This window comes from Gopherus flavomarginatus, chromosome 1 (assembly GCF_025201925.1).
Source record: "Gopherus flavomarginatus isolate rGopFla2 chromosome 1, rGopFla2.mat.asm, whole genome shotgun sequence".
Taxonomy (NCBI): domain Eukaryota; kingdom Metazoa; phylum Chordata; order Testudines; family Testudinidae; genus Gopherus; species Gopherus flavomarginatus.
In genome coordinates, this window is record NC_066617.1 from 323,907,820 (window position 1) to 323,935,606 (window position 27,787).

Below are 27,787 nucleotides of genomic sequence, written 5' to 3' on the forward strand. Positions count from 1 at the left end.
GACCAATGGCCTCTCCAGTTCCTTTCTACAACCTGTGGTCTGAGATGGACTTCTCTAGTGTCTGTAGCTTTCCTGTTTAAAAAAAAAATTAGATACTGTTAATAGTTTTACCAGTTTAGATAGTGTCATTTCAGTAGTTCAGGAGTACAAGGGGCACCCTCACCCTGATACCTCCCTATGCAGATGCCTAGGATGCCCAAGACTCTGGGATTCAAGATCTGTGTGGCCTGTCCTCAGGCTTTCCCAGTCAGTGACGACACTGATACATGCCTCTATTGCCTTGGGCAAGCTCATATCCTCTCTCAGTACAGTGTCTCAGTAGTGTCCTCTCTCAGTACAGTGTTGGTCCTCTCCTCACCAAACTAATCAACCCTGTGAGTTCAGGCTTAGAAGTTCCTGATGGATCATTCAGTGAGACCTCATCCAGTTCTGGATCATCAGACTCTCCTGTACGTCAGAGAGAGGCACTGAGAAGCTCCCCCTTGAGCATAGTGGTCTCTGGCTCTGAGGCTATTCAAGGTGGAGTTAAAGACTCTTCCAAACAGAGACAACAGAAGGGTAAAAGCAAACGCTCTCATAAGAAAAGTGAGAAATCTCCCTCCAAGACCTCATCCAAAAGAGGACTTCCTCTCAGACACACTTTAAGTCAGGTGTCACTTTGCATGTATGGATGTGGTATGGAGCTCACAAGGACCACAGTATTGGTTCCTCAGCACTGAGAACCAAGAGTGCCCCAAAACTGTTGACAGCCACAGCGCTGGAAACATCCTCAGTACTGATGAGGGAAAGAAGACAGTGGATGCCTCCTACACCGATGATACTGATGTGCCGAGAAAAGGAATTGTCGGTACCAAAAACTGCTGTCGATCTGAAGCTGGCACTGCCAAGGTACAGAAGCCTGATCCACTGTCCAGCAGCTTGGGCTGCCACTAGATACGCTATGCTGGAAGACCTTATGATCTGTGTAGACCCAGAATCACCCATATTTTCAGATCCAGTCCTAACCAAGCAGGTCCCTATACCAACAGTTTGCCACTTTCCAGTATTGTCAGCCAGCTGAATCATGAGATCACAGGTACCGACAACACCTCCTATTGTCACAGAGACCTCATTCTCCTCCAATAAGTCTGGAATGAGTGGGAGAGCTTCACCACCCCTATCAAAGTGGGAAGTGAGCCCCAAGAGAGGCTCCAGGATCTCCAGGGTACCCTCCAAATCTCACAGGAAGGAATACCCAACTTGGAACCAATGGTGTCCTCCTCCATGGGCACCACCCTGTTACCCCTATGATTAAGGTTAAGATTTTATCATGGTTATTTTTAGTAAAAGTCATGGACAAGTTGCAGGCAATAAACAAAAATCCACAGAAACCCGGGACCTGTTGATGACTTTTACTAAAACTGTTTTTTTTTTTTTTTTTTTTTTTTTTTTGTGGGAGGAGGGAGACTAAAGGACTAAAGCCTGAGTTCCATGGCGGGGTGTGGGGGAGGACACTGACAGCTCCAGTCCCCACCACTGGCTGAAGCCAAAGAAGTCATGGAGGTTTGTTAAAGTCATGGGATATGTGACTTCCATGATTAAATCATATCCTTACCTATGATCCCTCACACTGGCCTTATTGGGGTCCCTGGAATCCACATATGAGGCATACCAAATAGGCAAGGTTTCAAGGCGAGTCAAGACAGGCTTCCCCCATCTGGGGAAGAGCCTTAACCTGCTCAGGGACACTGAGAAAGAGGAGCAACCTGAACAGGTGGAACCACTCGTTGCTGAAGAATTATCAACATCCTCACCAGATGAAGCAGTCATAGCAGCCTCGCCATCACCACCTGATAACTACAAGCAATTCCAGGGCCTACTGAAGAGAATTGCAGACGCACACCAGATCCCACTGGAGGAAGTATATGACACCCCTCATAAGATACTGGATATCCTCCAGAGCGTTAGTCCCAGTATAGTGGCACTGTCTGTTAATCAGGCTATTTTAGAACTGGCCAAAATAGCTGACATATTCCGGCCACTTGCACTCCCACTCCTAAATGAATGGAGAAGAAATACTTTGTATCATTAAAGGGGGCAGAAAAGTTACTGTCACACTGTGCGCCAAACTCTTTAGTGGTGCAGGCAGTCACCAGAAGGAACAAGCAACAGCCAAGCTGGATCTGCACACACAAACAAGAAGACCAAACGTGTAGCCCTCTTTGGAAGAATGAATTTCACATCAGCAAGTTTGTAATTCGACATAGTGAACTACCAAGCATTGATTACATTAAACTGGGAGGAGTGGGAGATACGCTGGAGGGTAGGGATAGGATACAGAGGGACCTAGACAAATTAGAGATTGGGCCAAAAGAAATCTGATGAGATTCAACAAGGACAAGTGCAGAGTCCTGCACTTAGGATGGAAGAATCCCATGCACTGCTAGACTAGAGACTGAATGGCTAGGCAGCAGTTCTGCAGAAAAGGACCTAGGGGTTATGGTGGACAAGAAGCTGGATATAAGTCAACAGTGTGCCCTTGTTGCCAAGACGGCTAATGGCATTTTGAGCTATATAAGTAGGGACATTGCCAGCAGATCAAGGGACGAGATCATTCCCCTCTTTTCGACATTGGTGAGGCCTCATCTGGAGTACTGTGTCCAGTTTTGGGCCCCACGCTACAAGAAGGATGTGGAAAAATTGTAGAGTCCACTGGAGGGCAACAAAAATGATTAGGGGGCTGGAGCACATGACTTACGAGGAGAGGCTCTAGGAGCTGTGATTGTTTAGTCTGCAGAAGAGAAGAATGAGGGGGGATTTGATAGCTACTTTCAACTACCTGAAAGGGAGTTCCAAAGACGATGGATCTAGACTGTTTTCAGCGGTAGCAGATGACAGAACAAGGAGTAATGGTCTCAAGTTGCAGTGGGGGTTTAGGATGGATATTAGGAAAAACTTTTTCACTAGGAGAATGGTGAAGCACTGGAATGGGTTACCTAGGGAGGTGGTGGAATCTCCTTCCTTAGAGGTTTTTAAGGTCAGGCTTGACAAAGCCCTGGCTGGTATGATTTAATTGGGTATTGGTCCTGCTTTGAGCAGGGGGTTGGACTAGATGACCTCCTGAGGTCCCTTCCAACCCTGATATTCTATGATTCTATGATATCTAAGTATGATTTTATTAATTACAATAAGTTTCTGAATTCACTAACAAACTACCTCAAAAGAATAGATTTCAGTTCCAAGCAATCATTGATGAAGGTAAATTGCTAGCTAGATTGGCCCTTCCTGGCTTCGGTGGATGCAGCAGGTACAGCCTCCCTGCTCGATGGAAACACCTCATAGTTATGAGATGAGCTTTGTGATACCAGTCCTCCAGATTTTCAAAATAAGTTCAGTCCACTACAGAGGATCTGCCTTTCATGGGAAATAACGTATTCAGTGAGAAAACAGAGGAATTGTTACATATCCTCCAAGACTCAAGAGCAACTCTTTGTACTCTGGGTACCTGCACTCCAGCACCAAGGAGGATATATATCCTAAGGCATAATCTTACATGCAATTACCATCTCCTCGGTCATTACCATCAAAGAGCTTTCAGACCTCGTAGAAAACACCAAAGAATGCATTATAGTGAACAGAATGTTCCTTCTTCGTTATTCTTCTATCCCCAGCCTCCCACCAAGAAATCTTTTTGATGGGACTTTTGTGTCCCCCTACCACATCAACACATACAGAGATTCTATACCCCAGTCCAAAGAGTTTATTCCAACAGTGGGGATTCCCATTGTGGGATCTCTTTGCATCCCAAGAAAACAAGAAAAGCTGGCATATTCCTCCAGAGTGGTTCGGGCCTCAACTCCAGAGGGGATATGTTTCTAGTACAATGGCCAGAAACACTGATGTATGCATTCCCACTCATCCCTCTCTTAACGTTGAATCCTGAGTAAAATCATACAGGACAAAGCATTGGTTGTCCTTAGTTTTTCCTCAGTGGTCGAGATAGTTTTAGTTCACTAGCCTTCTCCAGGTGGCCTCACACCTGTTTCTCTGCATTCAGCTCTTCCCAGACCTTTTGACCTAGGACAAAGGCAAGATCCTCCACCTCAACTCAGCATCTCTCCCTTTAACAGGTTATTATGATGGATGGCAAACATAGAATGATCATGCTCAGAGATAGTACAATCCATTCTTAGCTATAGCCGAAAAGACTCCATGAGAAAATGCTATACAGCTAAATGAAAAAGATTTTCTACCCTGTGCCAGAATCATCATAGACCATCAGAGGATCAGTAGGAGATCCCTACTATTCCGGACTACTTCCTCTCTCTAAAAACATGGAGATTATCTATCATCTCCTTGCAAGTGTTCTTGAGTAACTTGTGCCTTTCGTTCTCCAGTGGACAAACATTTGGTCTTTGCCCATCCTCCTACAGAACAGTTTCTGAAGGAACTTGTCAGAAACTTTCTTCTGGGACTGAAACCTACCCCAGTATGGGATCTCAGTTTAGCCCTAATAGCATTAATGAATGTTCCATTTGAACCATTAGCTCCATTTCCTTTGCTTATCTAGCTACGAAGGTTACCTTTCTGGGTGCAATTACCTCAGCAAGAAAAGTAAATGAGCAGTGGGTCATTATGGTGTACCTGCCCTATATGGTCTTCCAGAAGGACAAGGTTTCCTTGAGGTTATAGCCTAAATTCCTCCCCAGAGTAATCTCAGAATTGCATCTGAACAAGGTCATCCACTCACCTGTCTTCTGTGTGAAGCCACATGCCACCAAACTGCAAAAGCAGCTACACTCTCTGGATGTTTGTTGAGTCTTGACATTACACCTACAAAAGGACAAAACCCTTCAGGAAATCCCCTAAACCAGTGGCTTTCAAACTTTTGTACTGGTGACCCCTTTCACATAGCAAACCTCTGAGTACACCCCCTCTTGTAAATTAAAAACATGTGTTTATATATTTAACACCATTATAAATGCTGGAGGCAAAGCACGGTTTGGGGTGGAGGCTGACAGCTTGTGATCCCCCATGTAAAAATCTCATGAACCCTGAGGGGTCCTGACCCCCAGTTTGAGAACCTCTGCCCCAAACTGTTTGTCCCCTTTGCCGAATGCACAAGTGGGGAGGCAGTCTCCTCACAGAAACTTTGCAAAGGGATTTCAGGCTGAATCTTGCTTTGCGATGAACTAACTGTGATCTCTCCCCCACAAGTATGAGGGCCCACTTGAGCAGAACCCAGGCTATGTCAGTAGTTTTGCTTTGAAGTGTCCCTCTTGTGGAAATCTGTAAAGCAGCAAGGTGGGACCCTGTGCACACCTTTGTGAGACATTACACGCTAGTACAAGCCTCTACAGCAGATGCAGCCTTTGGCAGAGCAGTCTTCCAATCTGTGGTAGAGGAAGGTTCCTCACCCTCCTCCCCTTCTCAATGAATACAGTATGTAAGCCGCCTCAAGTGGAATACACATACGGACCATCACTCCAAGAAAGTACGGTTACTTCTATTGTGCAGTTACTGGAGTTATTTGAGATGTGTAGTCCCTATACATATTCCACTACCCACCCTCCTCCTGTGGATCCTTCTGGTCATTCACTATAGAGAAAGAACTGGAGCAGTTGTCAGTGTACTGTGCCGCTGATGTGCTCAGTTCAGAACACAAGGAGGAGAAGGGTGCAGGCATGGATCAATGGTTGGACTAGATGACCTCCTGAGGTCCCTTCAAACCTTGATATTCTATGATACTGCTAACAAAAATCTTTTGGTCTCAGACACATGGAATACGTGCACATCTCAAGTGGAATCCACATAGGGACCAAACATCTTGAAGAATTCCAGTTACTGTACAAGATAAGTAACAATACTTTTTCCAGTAAAGAAATGGAAAATGATATTTATAAGATGACAGGTGTGTCATTCTTGCACTCTTTTACCAGGTATTACAGAGAGGAAACAAATCTCTGTGGATGTGGCCTCAAGGTATGGATGTGGTACTCTACTGGTGGTGTCAACTTTTTCCTCATTTTTTATTTCTATAGAATCACTTCTCAAATTGTATCAGTCTGTTCTGGTGTAGATGAAGGTACAAAAAGAAACCTATTTTACCTTTATAGGTCATCAACCTCTTAGGTTTGTTTATTTGGAATTACCTTCCCTTCACTGTTCTGCTCTATAAATAAAAGTATATCTATAGACTATATTAAATTCCTGTAATAGGTTTCCCTAGTTATCTCTATTTTCTTTATTTAGATCTTAGTTTGGTTAGAAACCTGTAATTGGGAAGTGTGATGCCAAAAAGTTTAGTTGCCATTTTTATTTGTACTGTTGCCTGTTAACCTTGATGAGAAGTGGAGCCCAACAATTCTTATTTATAGACCTGAGATTCAGAAGTAATCTTACACAATTGCCTACTACTAAATTAATTGGTCTCTAGTAGACTTAGGTCATTGGATTGAGGTTCACTTACTCAACAGATGGGTCTAACAAATATTTATTAAGGCAAAACACTCAGCAAGTAGTGATCAGTTACTTATAAGTAGGAAGCTTATTAGAACAATCTCATCACAGTCACCTCCAGCACCAGACTCTACAGCTTTAACCTCCCTTTGTTACACAAACTTATTTATAATTTTTTATCTTTTCTTATACATATATATTATTCTCATTTCCATGTTAACACTCCTTCCCCATCAGTACAGGTTTAGTATTAGTTCAAACTAATCTTTTCTAGCTTTTTAATTAGTTTAGCTCTTCTTGTTCTCACAAACATGATTACTCTGCAATTTCTTACACATGTGCAGCAATAAACATAATTATTCTGCAATTTGTTACACATGCAGTTCTACGTATGCTTAAACTATTGAACATTATCAGAACAGACTCTTAAAATCCAGCAGGCTTTGGGAAGGCCTAAATATGCCTTCCCTTCTGACAGTCATGAGGTACCACTTTATTCCAAATTAAATAAGTAAGGAAGTAGAGGTACTGTACTCCCCTGATAAACTGTATGTGTACACAGGCTAAACATGGTACCTTGAGCAGTAGGTCTGAGAGAATGGTAATAATTATTAAACTTGTATGTCAATCAGGATTTTTGTAGTTAGTATTTTCTGAATTATTGAGTCCATCTAATCTATTTTGTCCAATAGAAAAACACTCTGTTATCAGTGGGATATTCTAACAGAAGGAAAACAGATCATGTTACTCTCCACTCATTTTCCATCATTCTGAATATTGCACAAGGTGGAACTTCACAAAATTACAGAACCCTAGATGCTGAACAACTAGTGGGGATCAATCATTCATAATTTTGAAAGACGCCTGAAAATGCTGCTTTATCTACTGCTTTGTTTTAAGTTGGAAGTTCTTGAAATGAGATTCAAACTAAAATTCTGTGTGTATATGTTAAACAGTTAAAGATACTTTGTGAATGTTAAGATACATTTACATCATGTTTTTGAAATATACAGAAATGGTACTTTTTAAATGAAGTATCAAGATTTAAAAAAACAAAAATTTCAGTTGTGAAGGGATCAAAACTTGATTACCCAAGTAGCTAAATAAATATTTTTTCCTAAAGCTGCATATTATGAGTAGGTTATTACTGCTATGGATTTTCTTTCATATTTAGTTTTTTATTCTACATTTAGGGTAACAGACATTAAGAAGAAACCTGGGCACAGACTGAGCAAAGCTAAACAGAGGAGAAAAAGAAACAGAAAAATGAAGCATGATAATGTTAAAATCACAGAGAAAAAATCAGATGGAGCCCCTTGTCATCTAATTCCTGATGACCAGGAAACATCAGACAGTGAAGAGAAAGATTCAGAAGAAGAAAACAGAAAATCAGTATTTACATTTAATGGAAATCCAGGAGACGAAAATTGTGAAGATCGTTCCAATGGTGATTGTAATGAAAGCCCCAAATCTACAAAGCATCAAACAGGAAGTTTACCTGTTGCTGTGTCTGAGACTTCAGCAACATTAGCTTGTCCAGTGAAAAGTGACTTGTTTACAGAATATGACGGTCCATTTCTAATAAATTTGACATCTGCTCCTAATAAAAACTTAATTGAATTTGAACATACACTTGATGATCAGGAGGTTGATCATAACCAAAATAAAAACCTTATGGTAAATGAGAGCAATTCCTTAGATACAAATGATCACAGTTCTGTTCTAGACACAGAATATAACAGTAAAGAAAATAGTTCTATGATGTTAAACAATCAAGATGAACTTACATTAGATCAAATTGCAAGTGAACCTGACCTAAAAAGTAAATTGTTAAATGTAAGTAATGGAAAAAAAGAAACCCTGTCTCTCCAGCATGATTTGAAAACATCTGAAATTTGTGTTGTCTTGCCTGATAAAACCACGAAAGACAGACAGACATCAAAAAGGAATGAGAAAAATCCTTGGGCTTTTTTTTCAGTTGATTTAACTGATATACAATTCCAGCTTGGCTCTGATAGGTCAGGTTCTTGTTCTTGGCCTGAAGGTGCCCATAAATTCATATGTGAGCAAAGACCAAAAAGAGTGAGGCGGCCTAAACAGACCTATCCTGACAGCACAGTAGAACAAACTCATGAATCTAATGAAGAATTAGAAAAAGAAATCAGTCTGCAAACATTAACTGAAGAGGGTGGCACTGTAACACATGGTGGTCTACAGTCATCGCTGATTGACAAAGTACATAATATTTCATTTATAGAGTCAGGGGTCACTGTCACAAACTGCTTAGCTGAAGCCAATGTTCCAAGCAATGTAGGTACACCAGTTCCATCAAAGAAAAAAGGAAGATGCAAAAGGATTTTCAACTTGGCACCAAACTTTCATCTACCAAGGCAGATTGCTGTTAGTACAAAGGAAGGACAGAAGGATGTTCTTTTGATGGATGATAACCTATCAGAAAATGTTTTGAAAACAGAACAAGAGAGAATTGCAAATAAGGACAGTGAAAAGAAGAGTGAACAAAACCTTGAATTTCAAGAACATCTAACACCTTCTAATAATGATGTGACAGATTCTTCACTTAACCATGGTGTGGGATCTCTCTTGCATAGTAGTCAGTGGGGACAATCTCTGTGTCTTTCAAAGAAGGCTGTTTTTTCTCCAGCTCAGAAGTTTCCCTCTAGTTTTTGTATAGTTTCTTCAACAAGTAAGGAACAAATTACAACTTTTAAACAAGAAAAAATACTTGATAAAAAAGAGGATGAGAGTGAACCGTTCTCTTCAGAGCTTACAAATAGTCAACCAGATATTTTGTGTTCTGTTAAAGTAACATCAGACTGTCCTACATACCCTAATGTATTTGAAAGCTGTGATGAAGATATGCACAAAGCAGATGAAAGTAAGCCATCACAGTCCTCACAAATTGAAGCTAATCAAGATACTTTAAATACTAAATCCAATTTTTTGGGTCTTCCCTTGTCATTGGGATTTGCATTTCAACTTGTAGACCTTTTTGGTTCTCCTGGATTTCCACTGGGTAATATTATTATTTATTATTATTTTTTTATTTATTATTTATTTTTAACAGTTCCTAATGATATGACTGTTTCTTATTGCAACTAGCAATTACACAAATATGATAATATACTGTAGCTGATCACTGCTTGCCAATATAGATACTTTTGATGGCATTCACTTAGTGTCTTGCAAATGGTACTTTGCACCAAGATTTTGCTTTTCAGCTCTGTAAATTATCTATTTTGCAATGATCATTGTTTTCTTTTGTTAGCAGTTTACCCTCATTGCATGATCTTGAGTAATGCTGAGTATTTACTAACTTTAAATCCAAGGAATGATGTCCTTGTAGCTGTGTTGCAATTTCAGCTGCACAAATGCATCATACTGAGTGAATGTTTAACCTGTCATTTAGGAAACTGCATGAAAACACGTGCTATTTGGATTTGTATTTCTTTGTTGGTAAATGTTTGTTTCACCTTTGTAATACAGTAGTATCCCTTTACTAAGAATGTAAAGTTATAAGGTAAAATTTTCAAAAGCGCCTACATTACATTTTCAAATGTGCCATAGGCATTTTGGAGTCGTAATCCCACTGACTTTCAAATAGACATACTCTCTCAAATCACTTCAGCAGTATGAAAATTTTACCCCAATCAAATTTAATTTGAAATTGAAATTAAAAACCATAAAGTATATTTTCTAGTACTGAACATATTCTTTTAATCATGCAGTCCACACCTTCAGATGTCATGGTTAGACGGTAAATGAACAGAGCTTGAATTTTCATATTCTAGTGTCATTAAATGTATACTAAGTCATGTAGTGTAAACCCTTTCAGAAAGAAAAAAAAAGAATGAACTGCTTAAGCCATAATTCTTCAGACTTAGGCACATGATTAATTTTACAATGGGACTATTCCCTTGTATATATTTCAGTGTGCATAAATCTTTAGAGCCCTGCGCAGATTCAAAATTTATATTCTCAACGAATCCACAATCAGAAAAAATGGTCTGTGGACATAAAGCAGATATCCACAGATTTGCAGGGCCCTACAAATCTTCACAGAATTGATGTCACTTAGGCCCCTGTTCAGCAAGGTACTTGTGAACCTTCTAACTCTCTAATTGTAGTCTCTCCTTAATGAAAACATTAACAGTTGCACCAGTGCAGCTACGCTGCTATAAGTTCTCTGTGTAGCTGTTCTAACCCGATGGGAGAGAGCTCTCCTGTTGGCTTAATTACTCCAGTCCCCATGACAGGGGGCAGCGGAAGCTTCTGAAAAGTGTGGGGGTGGCCCTGTCCCTTCTGCCCAAGGCCCCATCCCTGGACAAGCCAGAAACTGGAGCAGGCCAGGAGTCACAGGTCCTCCACCTACCTGGTGTGGGGGGGCCAAAAGCAGGCCCCGGCCGTGTTCGTGCCTTGCAGGCCCCCCACCCAGGCCAGGAGGGTCTGCAGCTCCCCACAGCTGCCCGTGCAGCTTTTACCCTGACTTGACTCTGGCCAGGGGATGGGGTCTTTGAGCCACAGCCCAGCCATGGTAAGAACCATGCACCCTCCATCTGACCTGGGTGGGGGACTTAGTGGGAGTGGGGACATGGGATGGAGGCTGCTCTCCGCCCCTCTGCTGCTGGAGGGTCTGCGGCATGGCACCTCATGCTACCTGGGGTCCCCAGCCAGGCTCCAGCTGCCAGCCTGGCTGGGGCCTCGGGTAGAAGAGGAGGGGTAAGAGTGGGGCCTGTGGCAAAAGAAGTAGGAGGGCCATGGCCTCTGGGCCCCTCTATTCCAGTGCCCCAACCCCACGAGTGGCGGTAGCTATGTTGGGAGGGAAAAGCTCTTCTGCCAACATAGTGCTGTCCACACTGGTGCTTAAGTCGGCATAAGTTATGTTGCTCAGGAGAGTGACATAACTTATGTTGACTTAAGCTGTAGTGTAGCCATAGCCTGAGGCACTGGCCACTTGTGATCATTAAAGAACCCATAGCATTTTTCTCAGAATTATAGGTGTTAATTCCACTTTCCTAGCCATATTCTGATTTGAGTATCAATATTATTTCTTTTGAAATGTCTGCTGCAATTTCAGTCATACATATTTTTCCCCATTGCCTGTCCTAAACTGTTATGTACTGCTGCGTATATTAAGGCAACTGCAATGAATTTGTAGGTGAATGGTTTCATAAAGCATTTAGGAATATTCCTAAATGAAAGGTGTTATAAATGTTGTTCTGTGGGAAGGTAAATAGCTTTTTAGTAAACAAATTTATTTGTCACTTATTTACAGTTAACACATTGAACATATATTCCATAAACATTTTACATTGTTTTTCTACAAAACATTTCTTTTCAACTTTAATCATTGAGGAACTCTTATCAGGTTTAAAATATGACATATTTATAGAACAATTTCCATATACTATGTTAAAATATCCTCTTGTAAGTTGTTAAAACTGATAAAATTTTAAAAACTAAATTTACTTTTCATTTAAGATGTTTGTTTACTTTTTGCATTTTACTCAATTTAGAGAATGAAGTTTCACTTTTGTTTTTAGTGATTTTCCTAGTAAATTTCACTTTCCAGTTCCCATGCACTTGGACAAAGTAATATTTTGGGTGTGTAAATACTGCAGGAAAATCTTTGGTTTAAAAAAATCTTTACATTGGCATTAAAAAAAAATATAGAATTTTTTTTAATTGGTCTTAGGTTCTGTAGAAATGTATTTGTATAAAACCTAAATTCTGGGCTTTGTTTGAGCTGGCAGTATCTCCTTCAGATATGCATGAAACCTGAAAAAATATAATGCCATGAAAATGTCTTGTTCTTTTTCAGAGTCTTTATTGCCAGATGATTACATAGTTCCTCTTGATTGGAAAACATCAAAGAAGATCCATTTACTATGGAAGACATCTGTAGAGGTATGGGCTTTAGTTCTCTGCAAGGCTTTCCTGTATTTTAGGAGTAAAGAGGCACCATTTATTCTAGGGTGCAGCCAGAATTTTCCAAAGAAGTGGGCCCAGGTCACCTGCTACGTTCTCACTGAGCCATCATCTCTCCTTCCAGAGTGAGACCATACGTGGAAGAGACGGTGTGAGCAGATGGCATCCTGGGGTTCTGGGAAGCAGGGAGCTGGGTCAAGGGGGTGCTGGGAGCCAGAGCCACAGGAGAAGCTGCCACCCCATGTCCCTGCCCTCCCCACCCTCCCACAGGACCAGCTGGGACCTCCCCTTCCCCTGGAGAGACCAGAGGAGACTGTGAATTTGTGTTAGCATCTAGGCCCCTCCTGTTACCCCCCGCCCCATCATTGTGCTTCTGTATTCAGTTCATTTGGAGAAAGAGTATTTCTTGCTGATAGATCCATGTTTTTTGTAAGTGAATTCAAACAGTGAAGGAAGAGGCATTATATAGATCCTGTCCTGCAAGCCCTGTACAAGGGAGAGCTCTAACCTTATAGCAGGATTGAGGGTTTAGGTGGACAGTGCAGAAAAATATATGAACGAGTCAACAAAAATAAAACCTCTCCCCACTGCTCAGGGTCCTTCTTTTTACCCTGCAGATACTGTCCTCCACCTTCCTTTTCCTCCTCCTGTTCTTCTGCCACCTCTAAGCAGACTCAGCCCTCTGGTATCTGCAGTTCCTTACCCGTCAATTCTAGCACAAATGCTCTCAGAGTATGTGCTGAGAGGCTGACTGGGACTTAGCTTACTTTGTCTGGTCAGAAACTGTAACTGTTTTACGCTCTGTCAGTGTACTCTATTCTGAGACCCAGCTCAGTGCCACTCCCCTCTGTTGGTGAAGAGAAAAAAAGAGCCTTTCTCCAAACCTTGTGGGGGTAGATAAGAAGAAATCACCCTATGGGCTTGGCTACACTGGAGAGTTGCAGCGCTGGTGAGGGGGTTACAGCGCTGCAACTCAGGATGTGGCCACACTTGCAAAGCACAGCCAGCGCTGTAACTCCCTGGTTGCAGTGCTGGCTGTACAATTGGTCTGCCTCGGGTGTAGCGATTCCAGCGCTGGTCAGCAAGTGTGGACACCACCAGCGCTTTTATTGGCTTCCGGGGTATAAGGAGGTATCCCAGAATTCCTGTCCACAACAAACCAGAAGAATGGCTGAACTCCGATCTCCCCGTAGCTACTTGCTAAAAAACAAACACAGCTGCTCTTTGCTCCAGCAAGCGAGCCAGCCAAGGCAGGAGAATTGCTTTGGATGTCAAAGCTGTTGCCTTGAGGAGAGAGGGGGGAGGGGTAATGTGAGCAACTGTTATGTGGTCTGACGGCTATTTAGAGTGCATAATTAGCATTTAGTGAATAAGAGACAGGTGGGGGAAAGGTCAAAACTTTTAAACTGATTGAAGGTAGGCACTGTGTATCTTCCAGTTCCTTAGAACTTGCAAGGATGGAGCTGAGAACAGGTCAGCCCAAAAATCACCTCTCTCGTCTCCCCCATGCTCCCTGTCACACTCCCCCACCCCCACTCTTTAGAAAAGCACGTTGCAGCCACTTGAATGCTGGGATAGCTGACCACAATGCACCACTCCCAACAGCGCTGCAAGTGCTGCAAATGTGGCCACACTGCAGCGCTGGTAGCTGTCAGTGTGGCCACACTGCAGCCTGGCCCTACACAGCTGTACGAACACAGCTGTAACTACCAGCGCTGCAGAACTGTAAGTGTAGCCATGGCCTAAGTGTACTGAAGGGAGGAGGTGAATGAGCTTAGAATCATAGAAATGTAGGCTGGAAGGGACCTCAGAGAGGCAGAACCAAGTGAACCTAGATCTACCTTATATGTCTGATGAGGGCAATTATATGTATCTTATGTATATATATGTATCTTATGACTTTAAAAACAAACCTTGTATTTGTGGATAATCTAAGCACTATATCCAGATGTACAGACACTCTCTTTTCTCAATCTATGTATTATATAATTTTATTAACATTAGCTTTAATAAAATGTAAGTGCTTGGAGGGTATATAAGGGAGAATTCAGTTGATGGGATAATGTATAAGGTGTGTCTGAATGGTGGAGGAATGAATTAAGGGAGACAAGGGAAATCAGAAAAATTATACTCTAAAAATAAGTTTAAGGGGAAAACTGAAGAAAAAAGAAAAGTTATGCCAAGATAGATAGGCAAAGGAAAGGAAAAAGTAGGGAAAGGAAAAGAGAATGGATAGGGAACACAGTACATTTTAAAAAAGTTTAATGCCAGTGTTATTTTAAATAATTTTAAAATGGGATAGACTAGCTGGATGGGTTGGGGAAAGTAGTGCACACATTGAAATTTCCTTAGAGGAGCAAATTGCCTAGGGTTGTGTCAGATCTCTGTGCATACTTAGAACCCTTCTCATTTAAACAGGAGTTTGGGTGAAGACGACTTTTTTATATACCGTTTCCAAACTTTCAGAAAATAGCCTCTGCATGCATGGATATCTATATCCATACTTCGAGCATTTCACTGGCACTTACAGTTGATAGAATTTACATATGCAAAATCCATCACTTGCATGCACAAGTGATAGACTATGTCACAAGTGCCTTCACATATGTGTGATTCAATAATATGCATGCAAAACAGAGGCTGGGTTTGGCCCTCTTAGAATATTTGTCTCACTATATACATATACATATCTGAATATGCAGGCGTTCTCTACTGGTTGAGGGTACAGTATAATTTCACATGTTAGGAAATACCCCATTATTGACAAAGTAGGACAATGCAGAGCTGTAAGTAGATATTCTAAAGCTCTGAATATAAGCATAGTTTCATATTTCATTATTACATACTTATATACTGTTTATACCAGAGTAGTTTAGTCAGTAGTTGGACTGACTCATATTTCTGAAATAATTTTTATATTTCTTAACCTTTTTTTGGTCACTTTTCAATGAAAGGACAGCCTATTTCTAGGGCTGTTGTTTTATGGTGGCAGTTTTTAGGAGATAATACAGGATAGTGTGATGAAAAGGACAAAAGCCTTGTAAATACAGTTTAAAAACTTACGTAATGTAATATGGACTTTGTTTTGTACACCCATTACCCAACCCCCCAGACCATAATATATATTTCCTTTTTCTTCTTCTCTCCTTTATTATTGCTTATTTTATTTGTTTTTAGAGGAAACAGAAAAAGAATGGATTAGAAAATGGGAGTTCTTTGGCTGGTAAGCATAACTTTGTGAAACAAAATGAATGTAAATGTTATTTATTCAGTGCAACAATCAGTTAATGTAGAAGTTAGTAAGTTGAAAGTTACTGTGTCCATATTATCTGTAACTACTTCTTGTGCAAGTGCAGGATTTCGTACTGTAATGTATGGTATTAAATGTACGCCTCCATATACAATATACATACAATGTGGCAGAGTTACAGCTGCTGTGGAACACAATTTTGAATTTCCTGACTTGTGATTTGAAATTCTCAACCTTAATAGTTTTTATTAAATGAATCAAATAATTTTACTTTGAGTTTACTTGAATCCAGTTCAGATGGAGCTTGTAGTGCATAGGCTTGCCTTTACTATATTCACTGCCTTGCCTTAATTATACTTAGCGGATTTCATTATATTCAGCTCTAATGGAAGAAGCCTACCGTATCCTATATCCTGTAAGACATTAACTGAAGCATAAGCTTGCATAAGTGTGGTTAAGTAGGCTGTAACCCTTGGCATAGATCAACGGTTACCTTTAGATTTTAGGAACGAAGAATAGCTTGCTCAGTGGTAGGAGGTAGAATGTTCCAGTAAGTGCTACCACTAGGAATATGAAAGTAATAACCCCAAATCTGCTTAAGCAAGCGATGGCAGATATGATCATGAGTTGAAATTGTAGTTACATGTATCACTATACTAACCTATAGAAAGAGGACACTTCAACATTAGTAGGATGAGGAAATACACATAAGGAAAAGGGGAAAAACCCCTACTGACTATGCATTAGATATAGTGGCATCAGCGTAATGTATTATAGAAGTTGCATGCCAGTCTTTGGGCAATAGGAGAGAGAGAGCAGTAGCCCTTGGAAGGGACCAGAATGATGGCCACTGGTGGTGATGAGGAAGATAATGGCTAACATTTCAGGTCATCCTGCAAGAGACAGTGTGAGTATATGGCTGCTCAGATGTACATTCTGTAGTCTCTCTGTCTGAGAGTTAGAGTGTTTGTGACTTTGCTAAATGTATTAATAAACTATTTGGAAATATAGAATTTGGATACTGTGAGTGTTGCAGTTGTGTCTGTTGGGGTTCCCAACTATATAGTAATTTTAATAATGCTGGGCCTGATCTTGGACAAGAACCTGTCAACCCTCAAAGTGATAATTGGGAATTCTTAAGTAATCAATAGACTTAATATATAATCTATAGATTGGGCTACAAAGTGAAAAACATGTGGTCTTAGATTTTATCTGTGAAGTGTTGAGGGTCATCAACTCTCATTGAATTCAGTGGGTATTGAAAGTTATCAACACCTCAATGGATCAGGCTCCTAAGCAGCAGAGGAAAGAGGCTTGATGAGAAACATCAAGAGCCTGGTGTTAGGCGAAGGAATCCTATAGTGTTCCGGTGGCAGGAGCATGTTTCTAGTTGCCTCACACTCTGATTTTCATTTCTTAGGATGGGTGGGTCACCACTGGCTTCCACTCAATGTCCTACTACTTTGGGGATTGGGAGCATCAAAAGCATCCATCCCACAATTCTGCTGTCTTCAGTGGGAAAGCTGGCTTCCAGCAGCCTCTCTCTGTAATCACCAACTGCATCTATCCTCTCACTCTAGCCCATAAGGTCTCTGAAGGCAGCTGAGAATACCCTGCTGGCAGCCTTTGTCTAAAGGTATCTGCTGCAGCAGAGTCTGGTAATGCACGGTACTTCATATACTGTATATGTGTGTTCTAAAATACTATACCATAGGAGAATAAACACATCGAAGGAACAGCTTTTGGTGTTTAATATAATTGCACAAGTTGGCGTGAGGCCTTCTAAAATTGTTGGAAATGCATGATACAGTTGTTCCCTGGAGAATGACAGACAAGTTGGTGTCTGAAGTTGGGGACAGATCCTGTGGGAAAGTCTGAGGGTATGTCTACACCGCAGTTAAACACCCAAATCTGGCCTGTGTCTGCTGATTTGGGCTCACAGGGCTCGGTATAAGGGGCTGTGTAGACGTTTGGGCTCAGGCTCTGCAATCCTCTCCCCTCATGGGATCCCAGAGCCTGAATTCCAGCCTGAGGCCAAACGTCTACACCTCAGTAAAACAGCCCCTTAGCCTGAGCTCTTTGAACCCAATTCAGCTGACACATGCCAGGCACAGGTGTTTAATTGCAGTATAGACATACCCTGTAGCTCAGTGGTCCCCAACGCAGTGCCCGTGGGCACCATGGCATCCGCCCGGGCATCTATGTGCACCCGCCTACTGTCCAGTGGCCAAGCATCTGCCAAAATGCTGCCAAGAAGCAGCGTCATTCAGAGGGGTTGCTGCCAAAATGCCACTGATTTTCGGCAGCATTTCGGCGGTGACGCCTCTGGATGACGCTGCTTCTCGGCGGCATTTCGGCGGCGAGACCTTTTGACATTGCCGCTTCTCGGCGGCATTTTGGCCGATGCTCGTCTGCCAGCCACGGTCCTTGGTGGCTCATCGTCTGGCACCTGCCAGACGAAAAAGGTTGGGGACCCCTGCTATAGTTCTTGGCCTGGAGAGCCAAGAGAGATTCAGACCAGTAGGGAATGTGTTTAATTGTCAGGGCACAGCTGCAAAATCCAACAAAATAGATTAAATATTTCGTGTATAAAATTGGTAAAATTTGTAGTTTTCTAGGGCAATAATCTTGTTCTGTAAATAATCTTGATATAAATGCAAATGACAAACTATATAAATTATACTTTGGGTGTCATTTGGCAAATTACAATCGTGTTTTTTTTAGTTGGTGCCAACATTGTGGAGGATACAAATAAAGATTGCCAAAAGAGTCAAGAATCTTATGAAACACTTCCAGAAAGAAACCTATATCAAGATGTAGTAGAAGAGAATTCTGTGACTTATCCAGACAACAAGCACTTGTATAATGTATCAACCAATCTTGAATGTCATCTTAAACAGAAAAAGTCAACATGAAGATAAAGGTAACATTTTATAAAACTATCATTCTTATGGATAATGCTGGTCTAAACAGCTGAAAAACAAAGATAATTGCATTCATTTTTAATAAAATGATTTAAAAATACTAACAGCTCATCCTGACTGTAAGCACCTATGACTTCACTATAAGTAAATATTTAATTAGTTATACAAAGTGGAACAGCTTCAACAGGAGAGACTGAGAGACCCATCCCAGAATAGCTGTAGCCTGGTAGTTAGGGCACTCACCTGGGTTATGGGTGACCCAGGTTAAAGTTATTTCCAGGCAGAGCAGAGGATCTCACACATTTCAGGTGAATGCCCTAACCACCAGCCTATTGGCTATTTTGGGTGGGGAATCTCACTTTCTCCTTTTGACCAGAAATTCCATCCTGGACCTGAGAAACCTTCCTGATAAATGTTGAATTGAAACTCATATGTTTCAACATATTTTCTGATGAAAAATGTTTTGTCAAAAAAAATCCCAACAACTTCTACCTACCATTAACTGGTGCTAACGAACTGTACATACTGTGTCTCGTGATCCAGAGTTTAGGAACTTCATTTCTCCAATCCTTTTAATTCTAACTATTCCAAGTAATTATTTGATATTTTCCTAGATGATATTTCTCAAACCCATGTTTTGTGGCTGATATCTTAACCATTAAATTTGTTTGTGTTACTTATTTGTGTATTTTGTATGTACAAGTATGTCTGTGTTTACGAAGGTATGCGTGAACATTATGAGCGTGGGGAGAAAAAAAATTCCAAACTCCAAAAAATTTTTTGGTTTAAATAGAAGTCCTAAAATGTAATGGATGTCATTATAACGACAGAGTAAATTTGGGGTGTGATATTCCAAATGTAACTAAGGTGGTTATTTTTTAAAATTCAGTGCCTTTCTTGTAATGTTGTACATCCTACCTATCAGACTGTATGTGGATGGATGCTCAGTAAGTTCATAGTTGAAATACCTTCAAATTTACTCAGAATGGAGTAAACATTGTTTAATCAACCTCTCTGGGGTTTTTTAAATTATGCATAGATAAATATAGACAGTGACAAATCCAACACATAATCAAGTCATCAAATGGTGAAAGGAGGAGTCTAGTAACATTTGAGTTGTTGGTGATTGGGTTATTTTTCATTCTGTCACTTTGAACTCAATAGTGTGAAAGATCTGCTTTTAAGAATGCATAATCAGGTATAATTACTTATAAGTTAAATTATAATTACTTATACATGTGAGAGTATTGAATATGTGTGAGATATGCAGGGATGTGTGTGAGAACTAGCTCTGAGGGGCTCACATGAGCCTGTTGCTAACATTTTGCCATCAGTTTGAAGGGAGGTTGGGGTAATCTCTCTCCCTCTCAAGAAATCACACATTTCCCACCTCCCCAATGGATGCTAATAAAGTAACCCAGTCAGAAGTGATATTCCGGAGGCTTTTAAAAAATACTCTAAAGACCAAATATAAAAATCTTGAAATCGACCAGATTTCAGCAAATGTCAGGTATTTTAAAAATAAATTTCACAGAAGAGAAGACTCCTGGGAATTTCCACTGTAACCTCTTTAAATTACACAAGTTGAACGTAGTGCTAATGCTATCATCATAGTCAGTATATTTTTGAGAAACAAGTTATATATATTTCTAGCAAAGTTCAATTTAATATAAATCTGTTTGCCAAGTGATGGTGCTTCCTTCCTTTAATAGCTTGTGTATTTTTGTCTAAATGAAAAATGAATACATTTGTCTCTCTCTGCTCCTCTTTGCACACACATGGCACCCAGAACAGGGCTTCTTTCTGGTTAAGAGGCAACATTTTTGTAAGAATTCCTCATCAAAACATTGACAAAAAATCAGTGGTTGAATAACTTGTTCTGGGGAATAGGCAAAATAGACTATGATCAAAACTGCTACTGAAATAAGCATCTGTATATCAATGGAAACAAGTGTTTTTATTTATTAATATGTATTACCATAGTAGCTAGAAGCTGTAATCAGGGACCAGGACCCTATTGTGCTAGGTGCTGTACAAACACTGACAAAAAACGTTCCCTGCCCCAAAGAGCTTGCAGTCTAAGACAAGAAACAACAGACAGGTAAATACAAGGAAACAATAAGACAGTATTGGTCAGGATGATAGGCAGTGGTCTTAGCACACCAGTAACCTAACCATTGTCCAAATTTTTTGCAGGCATTATAGAAAAAGAGAGGTTTAAGCAGAGTTCTGAATGACGATAAAGAGTTAATTTTCTGGATGTTTATGGGCAGCCCCTCCCAAGTGTGAGGGGCAGCATAGAAGAAAGCACAAAAGTGCTTATTTGAAAATTTAACAAATGGGCAAAGAGGCCAGGATCATACTCCAATCAACAGCAGGGTACAACATCTTGATTGTGAATGAAAGAAGATAAGTAGGGAAGGGAAAGGACGTGAAGATCCTTAAAAGTGAAGACCAAGTAGCTTATGGAAATGTAGACAAATTGCTAAGGATTGAATACAAAAGAACAGAGCAAACATGTAGAGACAAAACCATAAATGCTAAAGCACAAAATGAGTTACATCTAGCAAGGGACATAGAAGGCAAAAAAAAAGAGGCTATATAAATATATTAGGAGCAAGAAAAAGACAAAAGTATAGGTCCACTACTTAGCGGGGAAGAAGCTAATAACAGATGACATCAAGAAGGCTGAGGTGTTTAATACCTATTTTGCTTCAGTTTTCACTGAAACAATTAATTGTGACCACATGCTTAGCACAAATAATAATATTAAGGGGAAGGGGGAAGAAACACAAGCCAGGGGAAGAACAGGTAGAAGAATATTTAGGTAAGTTAGAGGTATTCAAGTTGGCAAAGACTGATGAAATTTACCCTAGGGTTCTTAAGGAACTAGCTGAAGCAATCTGAACCATTAGCAATGGCCTTTGATAACTCATGAAGGACAGATGAGGTCCCTGAGGACTGAAGGGCAAACATAGCATCTATTTTAGAAAGGGGCAGATGGAGGACCTGGGGAATTATAGACCAGTTAGCCTAACTTTGATAACTGGAAAGATACTGGGAACAAATTATTAAACAATCAATTTGTAAGCATCTAGACTAAAGGATAATAGTGTAATAGCCAACATGGATTTGTAAAGAATAAATCATGTCTAACCAATCTAATTTCCTTCTTTGACAGGGTAACTGGTCTAATGGTTGGGGGGAAAACAATAGATATGATATATCTTGATTTTAGTAAGGCTTTTGACACAGTGCCACAGGATATAATCATAAGCAAGCTATTGAAATATGATCTAGATGAAATCACTATAAGGTGGGTGCACAACTGGTTGAAAGACCATACTCAAAGCATATTTATCAATGGTTCACTGTCAAAATGGGAAGACATACTGAGTGGGTTCCCACAGGGGTCTGTCTTGTGTTTGGTAGCATTCACCATTTTCATTAATTACTAGGCTGATGGAGTAGAGAGTTTGCTTATAAAATCTGTGGATGACACCAAGATGGGAGGAGATGCTTTGGGAGATAGGATTAGAATTCAGAACGACCTTGATAACTTGGAGAATTGGTCTGAAATCAGCAAGAATAAATTCAATAAACACAAGTTCAAAGTTCTACATTTAGGAAGTTAAAATTAAATGTACAAGTACTGTAGAAAATGGGGAGTAACTTGTTAGTGAGAAGTACTGCTGAAAAGGATAAGGAAGTTATAGTGGATCAAAGTTTGAATATGAGCCAACAATGTGAAGCAGCTGCAAAAAAGGCTAATATCATTCTGGGATGTATTAGTGGAGTATCATATGTAAGGCACAGGAGGTAATTGTCCTATTCTACTTGGCACTAGTGAGTACTGTATCCAATTTTGGATGCCATGCTAAGAAAGATGTGGACAAATTGGAGAGAGTCCAGAGAAGAGCAATAAAAAAGATAAAAGGTTTAGAAAACTTGACTTGTGAGGAAAGGTTAAATAAACTGGGCATGTTTAGTCCTGAAAGAAGAAGACTGAAGGGAGACCTGGTAACAGTCTTCACATACGTTAACAGCTGTTATAAAGAGGATGGTGATCAATTGTTCTCCATGTACACAGAAGGTAGAACAAAAATTAAAGGGCTTAATCTGCAGCAAGGGAAACCTAGGTTAGATATTAGAACAAAAGTTTCCAACTATAAAGATAGTAAAGTATCAAGGGAGGTTGTGAAATCACTGTTGCTGGAAGTTTTTAACGACAGATGAGACAAATACCTCTCAGGGATGGTCTAATTTGCAGAGTTGTAATAGTGGTGTTGGCCACAGGATATTAAGAGACAGGATGCGTGAGGTTATATCTTTTATTGGACCAACTTCTGTTGATGAGGGAGACAAACTTTCGATCCTACACAGAGCTTTTCTTCAGATCTGGCCCCAGCTCACATTTTATCACAATGATAACGAAAACTTAATGGGTTTTTTTGGACAAGTGAATAACATATTAAGTGCGCAGTTCTCTAACTTTAGTGGGAAATATAATCTATTAAATATATATAGTAAAAGCTATTTTATCTGGCACTTGACCAACCAGAAAGGTCTATAAACTAGCATTTCTGATCTTCATTGAAATTCTGGTTTATAGTCCAGTTGGCATAGGACTGGCAGGGGGCTGGGATGCAGGAGGGAGTGCAGGGTGCCGGATACGGAGGGCACTCATCTTGGGTGGCTCCCTGCAAGTGGTGACCTGTCCCAGCTGCTCCTATGCGGAGGTGCAGCTGGCGGCTCCGCGCGCTGCCCCGTCCCAAGTACTAGTTCCGCAGCTCCCATTGGCAGGGAACTGCAGCCAATGGGAGCTGCAGGGGCAGTGCCCGTGAGTGGAGGCAGCACACAGAGCTGCCTGCCATGCCTCCGCCAAGGAGCTGCTGGAACAGGTCGCCACTTGCATGAAGCCACCCAAGGTGAGAGCCCCTGGACCCAGTACCCCGCACTCTCTCCTGTGCCCCAGCTCACTGCTCTGAGTCCCCTCCCGCACCCAAACTCCCTCCTTCTTAGTTAACTGGCATTTTTCACTTACTGGCATCCTCTATTTCCCCAATATACTGGATAAAACAGCTTTTACTGTATTACTTTGTAAGAACTATGTGATGTAGTGAGTATACAGATATCCACAAATTATATTTCTAGTTTTCTGAATCTTTCCCATGTTGGTATAATGTTTAATTTACACTCTATTATTATTCAGCATAAAATAAAACTGTAACAGTCTGCAGAGAAAGGTATGCTAATACCACGGACACGTGGATAGTCAGGGCCTTTATGAGCACAGAGAGCTATCCATAAACAGTCTCTTCTCATCATTAAATGCAAAACCTCTACACAAAACAAAATAGATCTTTAGACTATTAGACATTTTATGCTAGGACTAAAGCTCAAATGAAGGAGAATACTACCCCCTTTGTTAAAATAAAATTATTTGTTTAAATATAGGCAGAGATAGAACAAATGTGGAGCAAGAACTCCCTTGTACAATGTTTACCAATAGAGCCCAGCCTCACATTTGACTTCAAAAAGAAAGGGAATAATTGATAGGAGACACAAGAGTTATATAGAATAGGCTTGTATCTATTTAGAAGAGCTTAAGAAATTGTAGATCAAATTGTGCTGATATCTTCCACAGAATTCCTCAGATTTTTTATAAAGGACAATCAGGTTCCATATAAATTGTACAGAGAAAAAGATAACTCTACTTTTAAATCCGTTTCTGAAGCCTAACTATGATTTAAGTAATATTGGTGGAATTTTAAATTCATTGTAAGTATTGTTATTCTTTATTCCTTTTCTTATTTTTGATTCTTCATGATGTCTAGCTCCTTGCCTTTCTCCATCTCCAACATCGTCTTCCTGTCTTCCCTTCCTCAATAATCTTTTCAGTCTTCCCACCTTTTATACTCTCTTTGTTTCTTTTCTAAGCCTTCAAAATCCCTCTTTGTACCTCCTTCAAAAGGAGGAATGAAAATCAAACTGCTAAAACTGAGAAGGAAATAGATCCCTTTATCAGGGACTGGAGGTGAAAAATTATCCTTTAATACATTTTTACTCATAGGGTGGGATGGGGCAATATTGAAACAATGTTTACAATGGTCAGTATTTTTTAAATCTGCATTGACTGGTTATTATGATACTTCAGCAGACTCTCTTCTTTTATATTACAGAAATTTGTCAATCTTGGCACCATCATGGAAGGACCTCAGTTTACAATCAAGTGTTATAAATGTAAGGAATAACCTAGAAGAAGTACTCAGTGTAGAATTTGGTACTGAACCATGATCCTCAATAATCCTTAGGCTTTATATCCACATAGCCACCCATCCTGGTTTTGAAATAAAAAAATTGTAATAATTTTTGATTGCCAAATGGCCACTTTCAGAAGTCACTTGATATCCATGCTTCCTTTATTCATCCTTCTATGTCACAGAGAGACTGAAAATAAAGGAGATTGCTTTGGCCAATGTTTAGTGAGAAGCAAAAATAGCAAAAAGATTTCCACATTGAAGGATTTCTGTGTTTACAAATCAAAGGAAGGGGAGGGAGTCTGTTGTCTACATAAACTGTGAGCTTCTGACTCCTGGATCTTATTCACTACTGGAATGCAGAAATATTTGCTACATGCATAAAAAGGTAATGGCTTGATAGTAACAATATGTTTGCAGAGTGAGGTATTTGACTTCACTGCTGGTGTCCCTTAATAAGTCCTGTGTTTGTGGCAAGTTAGATGATTTATTCTTTCTACTTCTGCCTACTGCTGTTTTCTCCTATTCCTGTTACTAATTGTTTTCATCCTTTGCCTCCTCGTGATACTAATTGGAGCAAGTCTTCATCAGTCTCTTCTCCCTATTCCTTGTTCCACAAATACTTAACCTTTTCTTGTTCATATTTACTCTGTCTTGAACCCATGCTTGCTGTCTCCCTTAGGCTACACTGATATAGACTTATTTCTGACTATAGAAATAAGTAGAAGTCATCTTTGGTTTTTCGTTATTGGGGCTGATCTAAAGCCCATTGAAGTCAATGGAAACACACCCCTTAACTTCAATTGGCTTTTGATTTTGAGCCTCTACAAACTTTGATATTTAGTTAGTTATATTACCATCAATGATGCTCCTTTTGCCTCTATTGTCTAAAGAACGTCATGGTGACTCATGGAAAACTTTGAAAATAACCTAATTAAAAATAATTATTTTCCTAGTATAACACATTTTTGTGTTTTACTTTCCTAGTTTTAATTGCTGGGTTTTTCCTTCAGAATTAATTAGCTGTTACTTATTCCTCACCTGAAGCCAGTCTTGTTGGTAGCATCTCTATTTGTTGCTGTGGAAATTATCATAATAGCACTAACAGAAGATTGATTTCATGTGGGGAATGAGCAACAAAAGCAGATTAACAATGCTCATGTTTTTTAAATAGAATTTCAGTTTTCTTTGAGGCATTAATGGGTTTCATAAGTTTGTCTGTTCTTTGGAGGGTATAGGAACAGAGTTGCTCAGCAGTGCTTTAGGACTTCCATGGGCAAGCATCAAATTGCTCTGCTGCCAGTAGTGTTGTGGTGCACAGCTCACAATCATGCCATTCCTTAAACTGGCGCTCAGTTACTTAGTGTCTCTGAGAGGCAGAGGTGGGGAGTGGAGCCTGTTTCAGAGGTGCTGAGGAGGAGAGTAGTCAAGTAGCACTGAATGACCAGCACTCATAGATAAATGGTGTCAAAACAAGTGTGGGAGGAGTGAGGAGCCCAGAAGGGAATGAATGCAATGTGATGAACTAGAGAGGGAGCGGGAAAGCAAGAGGACATATGTAACAGGGAGGGGAGTGGAAAGAGGGGATAAAGTATGAAGAGGGAGTGATTTTGGCTATAAAAAGGAGTAATAACACACAGGAGGAGAGGAGGAAATTAAAAGCAGTAAAGGTGAAGACTATCAGTGGAAAAGGGAGTGGGTAAAGGTGAAAGGACAAATTGATAGTTTATGGCATAGTCAGATGGCACTGCAAAATAGTTACACATAAAACAGAAGGGAAGGGAGAAATTTCTGCTTACCACTAGCACAACTTTTGTCAGTCACAGGAGTGGATGAAAGCTTCTCTGTGATGTGTGGGAATGAATAGAGAAGGACAAAAATTACCTTGACACATGGCAGGGGAAGTGGAAAAAATAAAAGAACTAGGGGTTGAAGAGTGGTGAGGCTATCACATTAGAAAGCTTAGATTGGATATGTTTGTCAAACAAACAAACCAATGATCTGGATTAGGTTACCACTGTCCTTCCCCCCACTCCCCACACATACACGCATGCTTCAGATTAAAAAACAATTTAATACAGTTTCTCTGACTTGGGCATCTCTCATCTTCTGCCTTCCCTCACCTTTCCCCCTTGCCAGTATTTTATTATGTATCAGCTCCTGACCAGAATGCCTGCTAAAGGATTGCTACTTTGTGATCTAAACTACCTGAAATTTCCCCCCAGTCTCCAATGTAAAACCAGTAAACAAAATTGAATAAGCAGCTCTAGCACATCAGTATTTCTAAAATTATTACGGCACCATTGGCAAAACTGATACTTTCATTTTGCTTAATATTGCTTTCCCTTGGGAGAAAATGTACTGTACTTCTGCCAACATGAACACTATATAGAATAATAAGGGGGTTGGTATTTCACATGGGTTGCAATATTTATGCATAATTTTGCATAAAATACTAGTGACATTAGAACAGGCCACATTTAATTTAAAGAAAGATTCACCCAAACATTTAATAGAAATGTGATTTTTTTTCTATTTATGTTTATTTGACAAAGAATAGAAAACTGAGTACATTTACTGTCCATGAAATCAAATATTGTTAACTGAGTATTGAACTTCCAGAACACTTGAAATAAAAAAGAAATGTCAAAATCTCTCAGCATCTTTTTTTTTTATGAAAAAGAAAAGGTTTTGAGTTTGACTCTTAAAGGAATACTGTCAGTTTAAAAATTAAATTTAAAAATCAAATTGTAAGCACCTAGAGGATAATAAAATTATAAAGAATAGCCAGCAAGGGTTTGTCAAGGACAAATCATGCCAACCATTATAATTTCCTCCTTTGCCACGGTTACTGACCTGTTGGATGGGGAGAAGAAGTAGACATGATCTATCTGTGGCTTTTGTCACAGTTCCACATGACATTCTCATTAGCAAACTACTGACATACTGTCTAGATGAAATAACTGTAA

At 40.1% G+C, this 27,787-nt stretch overlaps 1 protein-coding gene across 6 annotated transcripts in view; it reads left to right on the forward strand.

Annotated features, from left to right (window-relative positions):
• Nucleotides 1-26,711, forward strand: part of N4BP2L2 (NEDD4 binding protein 2 like 2) — a 479,674-nt gene extending 452,963 nt beyond the window's left edge. For all 6 annotated transcript variants that reach the window (XM_050937135.1, XM_050937132.1, XM_050937131.1 and 3 more), the window contains 5 exons: nt 7,632-9,472; nt 12,278-12,363; nt 15,562-15,607; nt 18,359-18,557; nt 24,741-26,711. In XM_050937135.1, the coding sequence (XP_050793092.1) occupies nt 7,632-9,472; nt 12,278-12,363; nt 15,562-15,607; nt 18,359-18,549 (2,164 nt within the window). In that variant the 3' untranslated portion in view covers nt 18,550-18,557; nt 24,741-26,711. The remainder of the gene's footprint in view (nt 1-7,631; nt 9,473-12,277; nt 12,364-15,561; nt 15,608-18,358; nt 18,558-24,740) is intronic.
• Nucleotides 26,712-27,787: the final 1,076 nt, after the last annotated feature.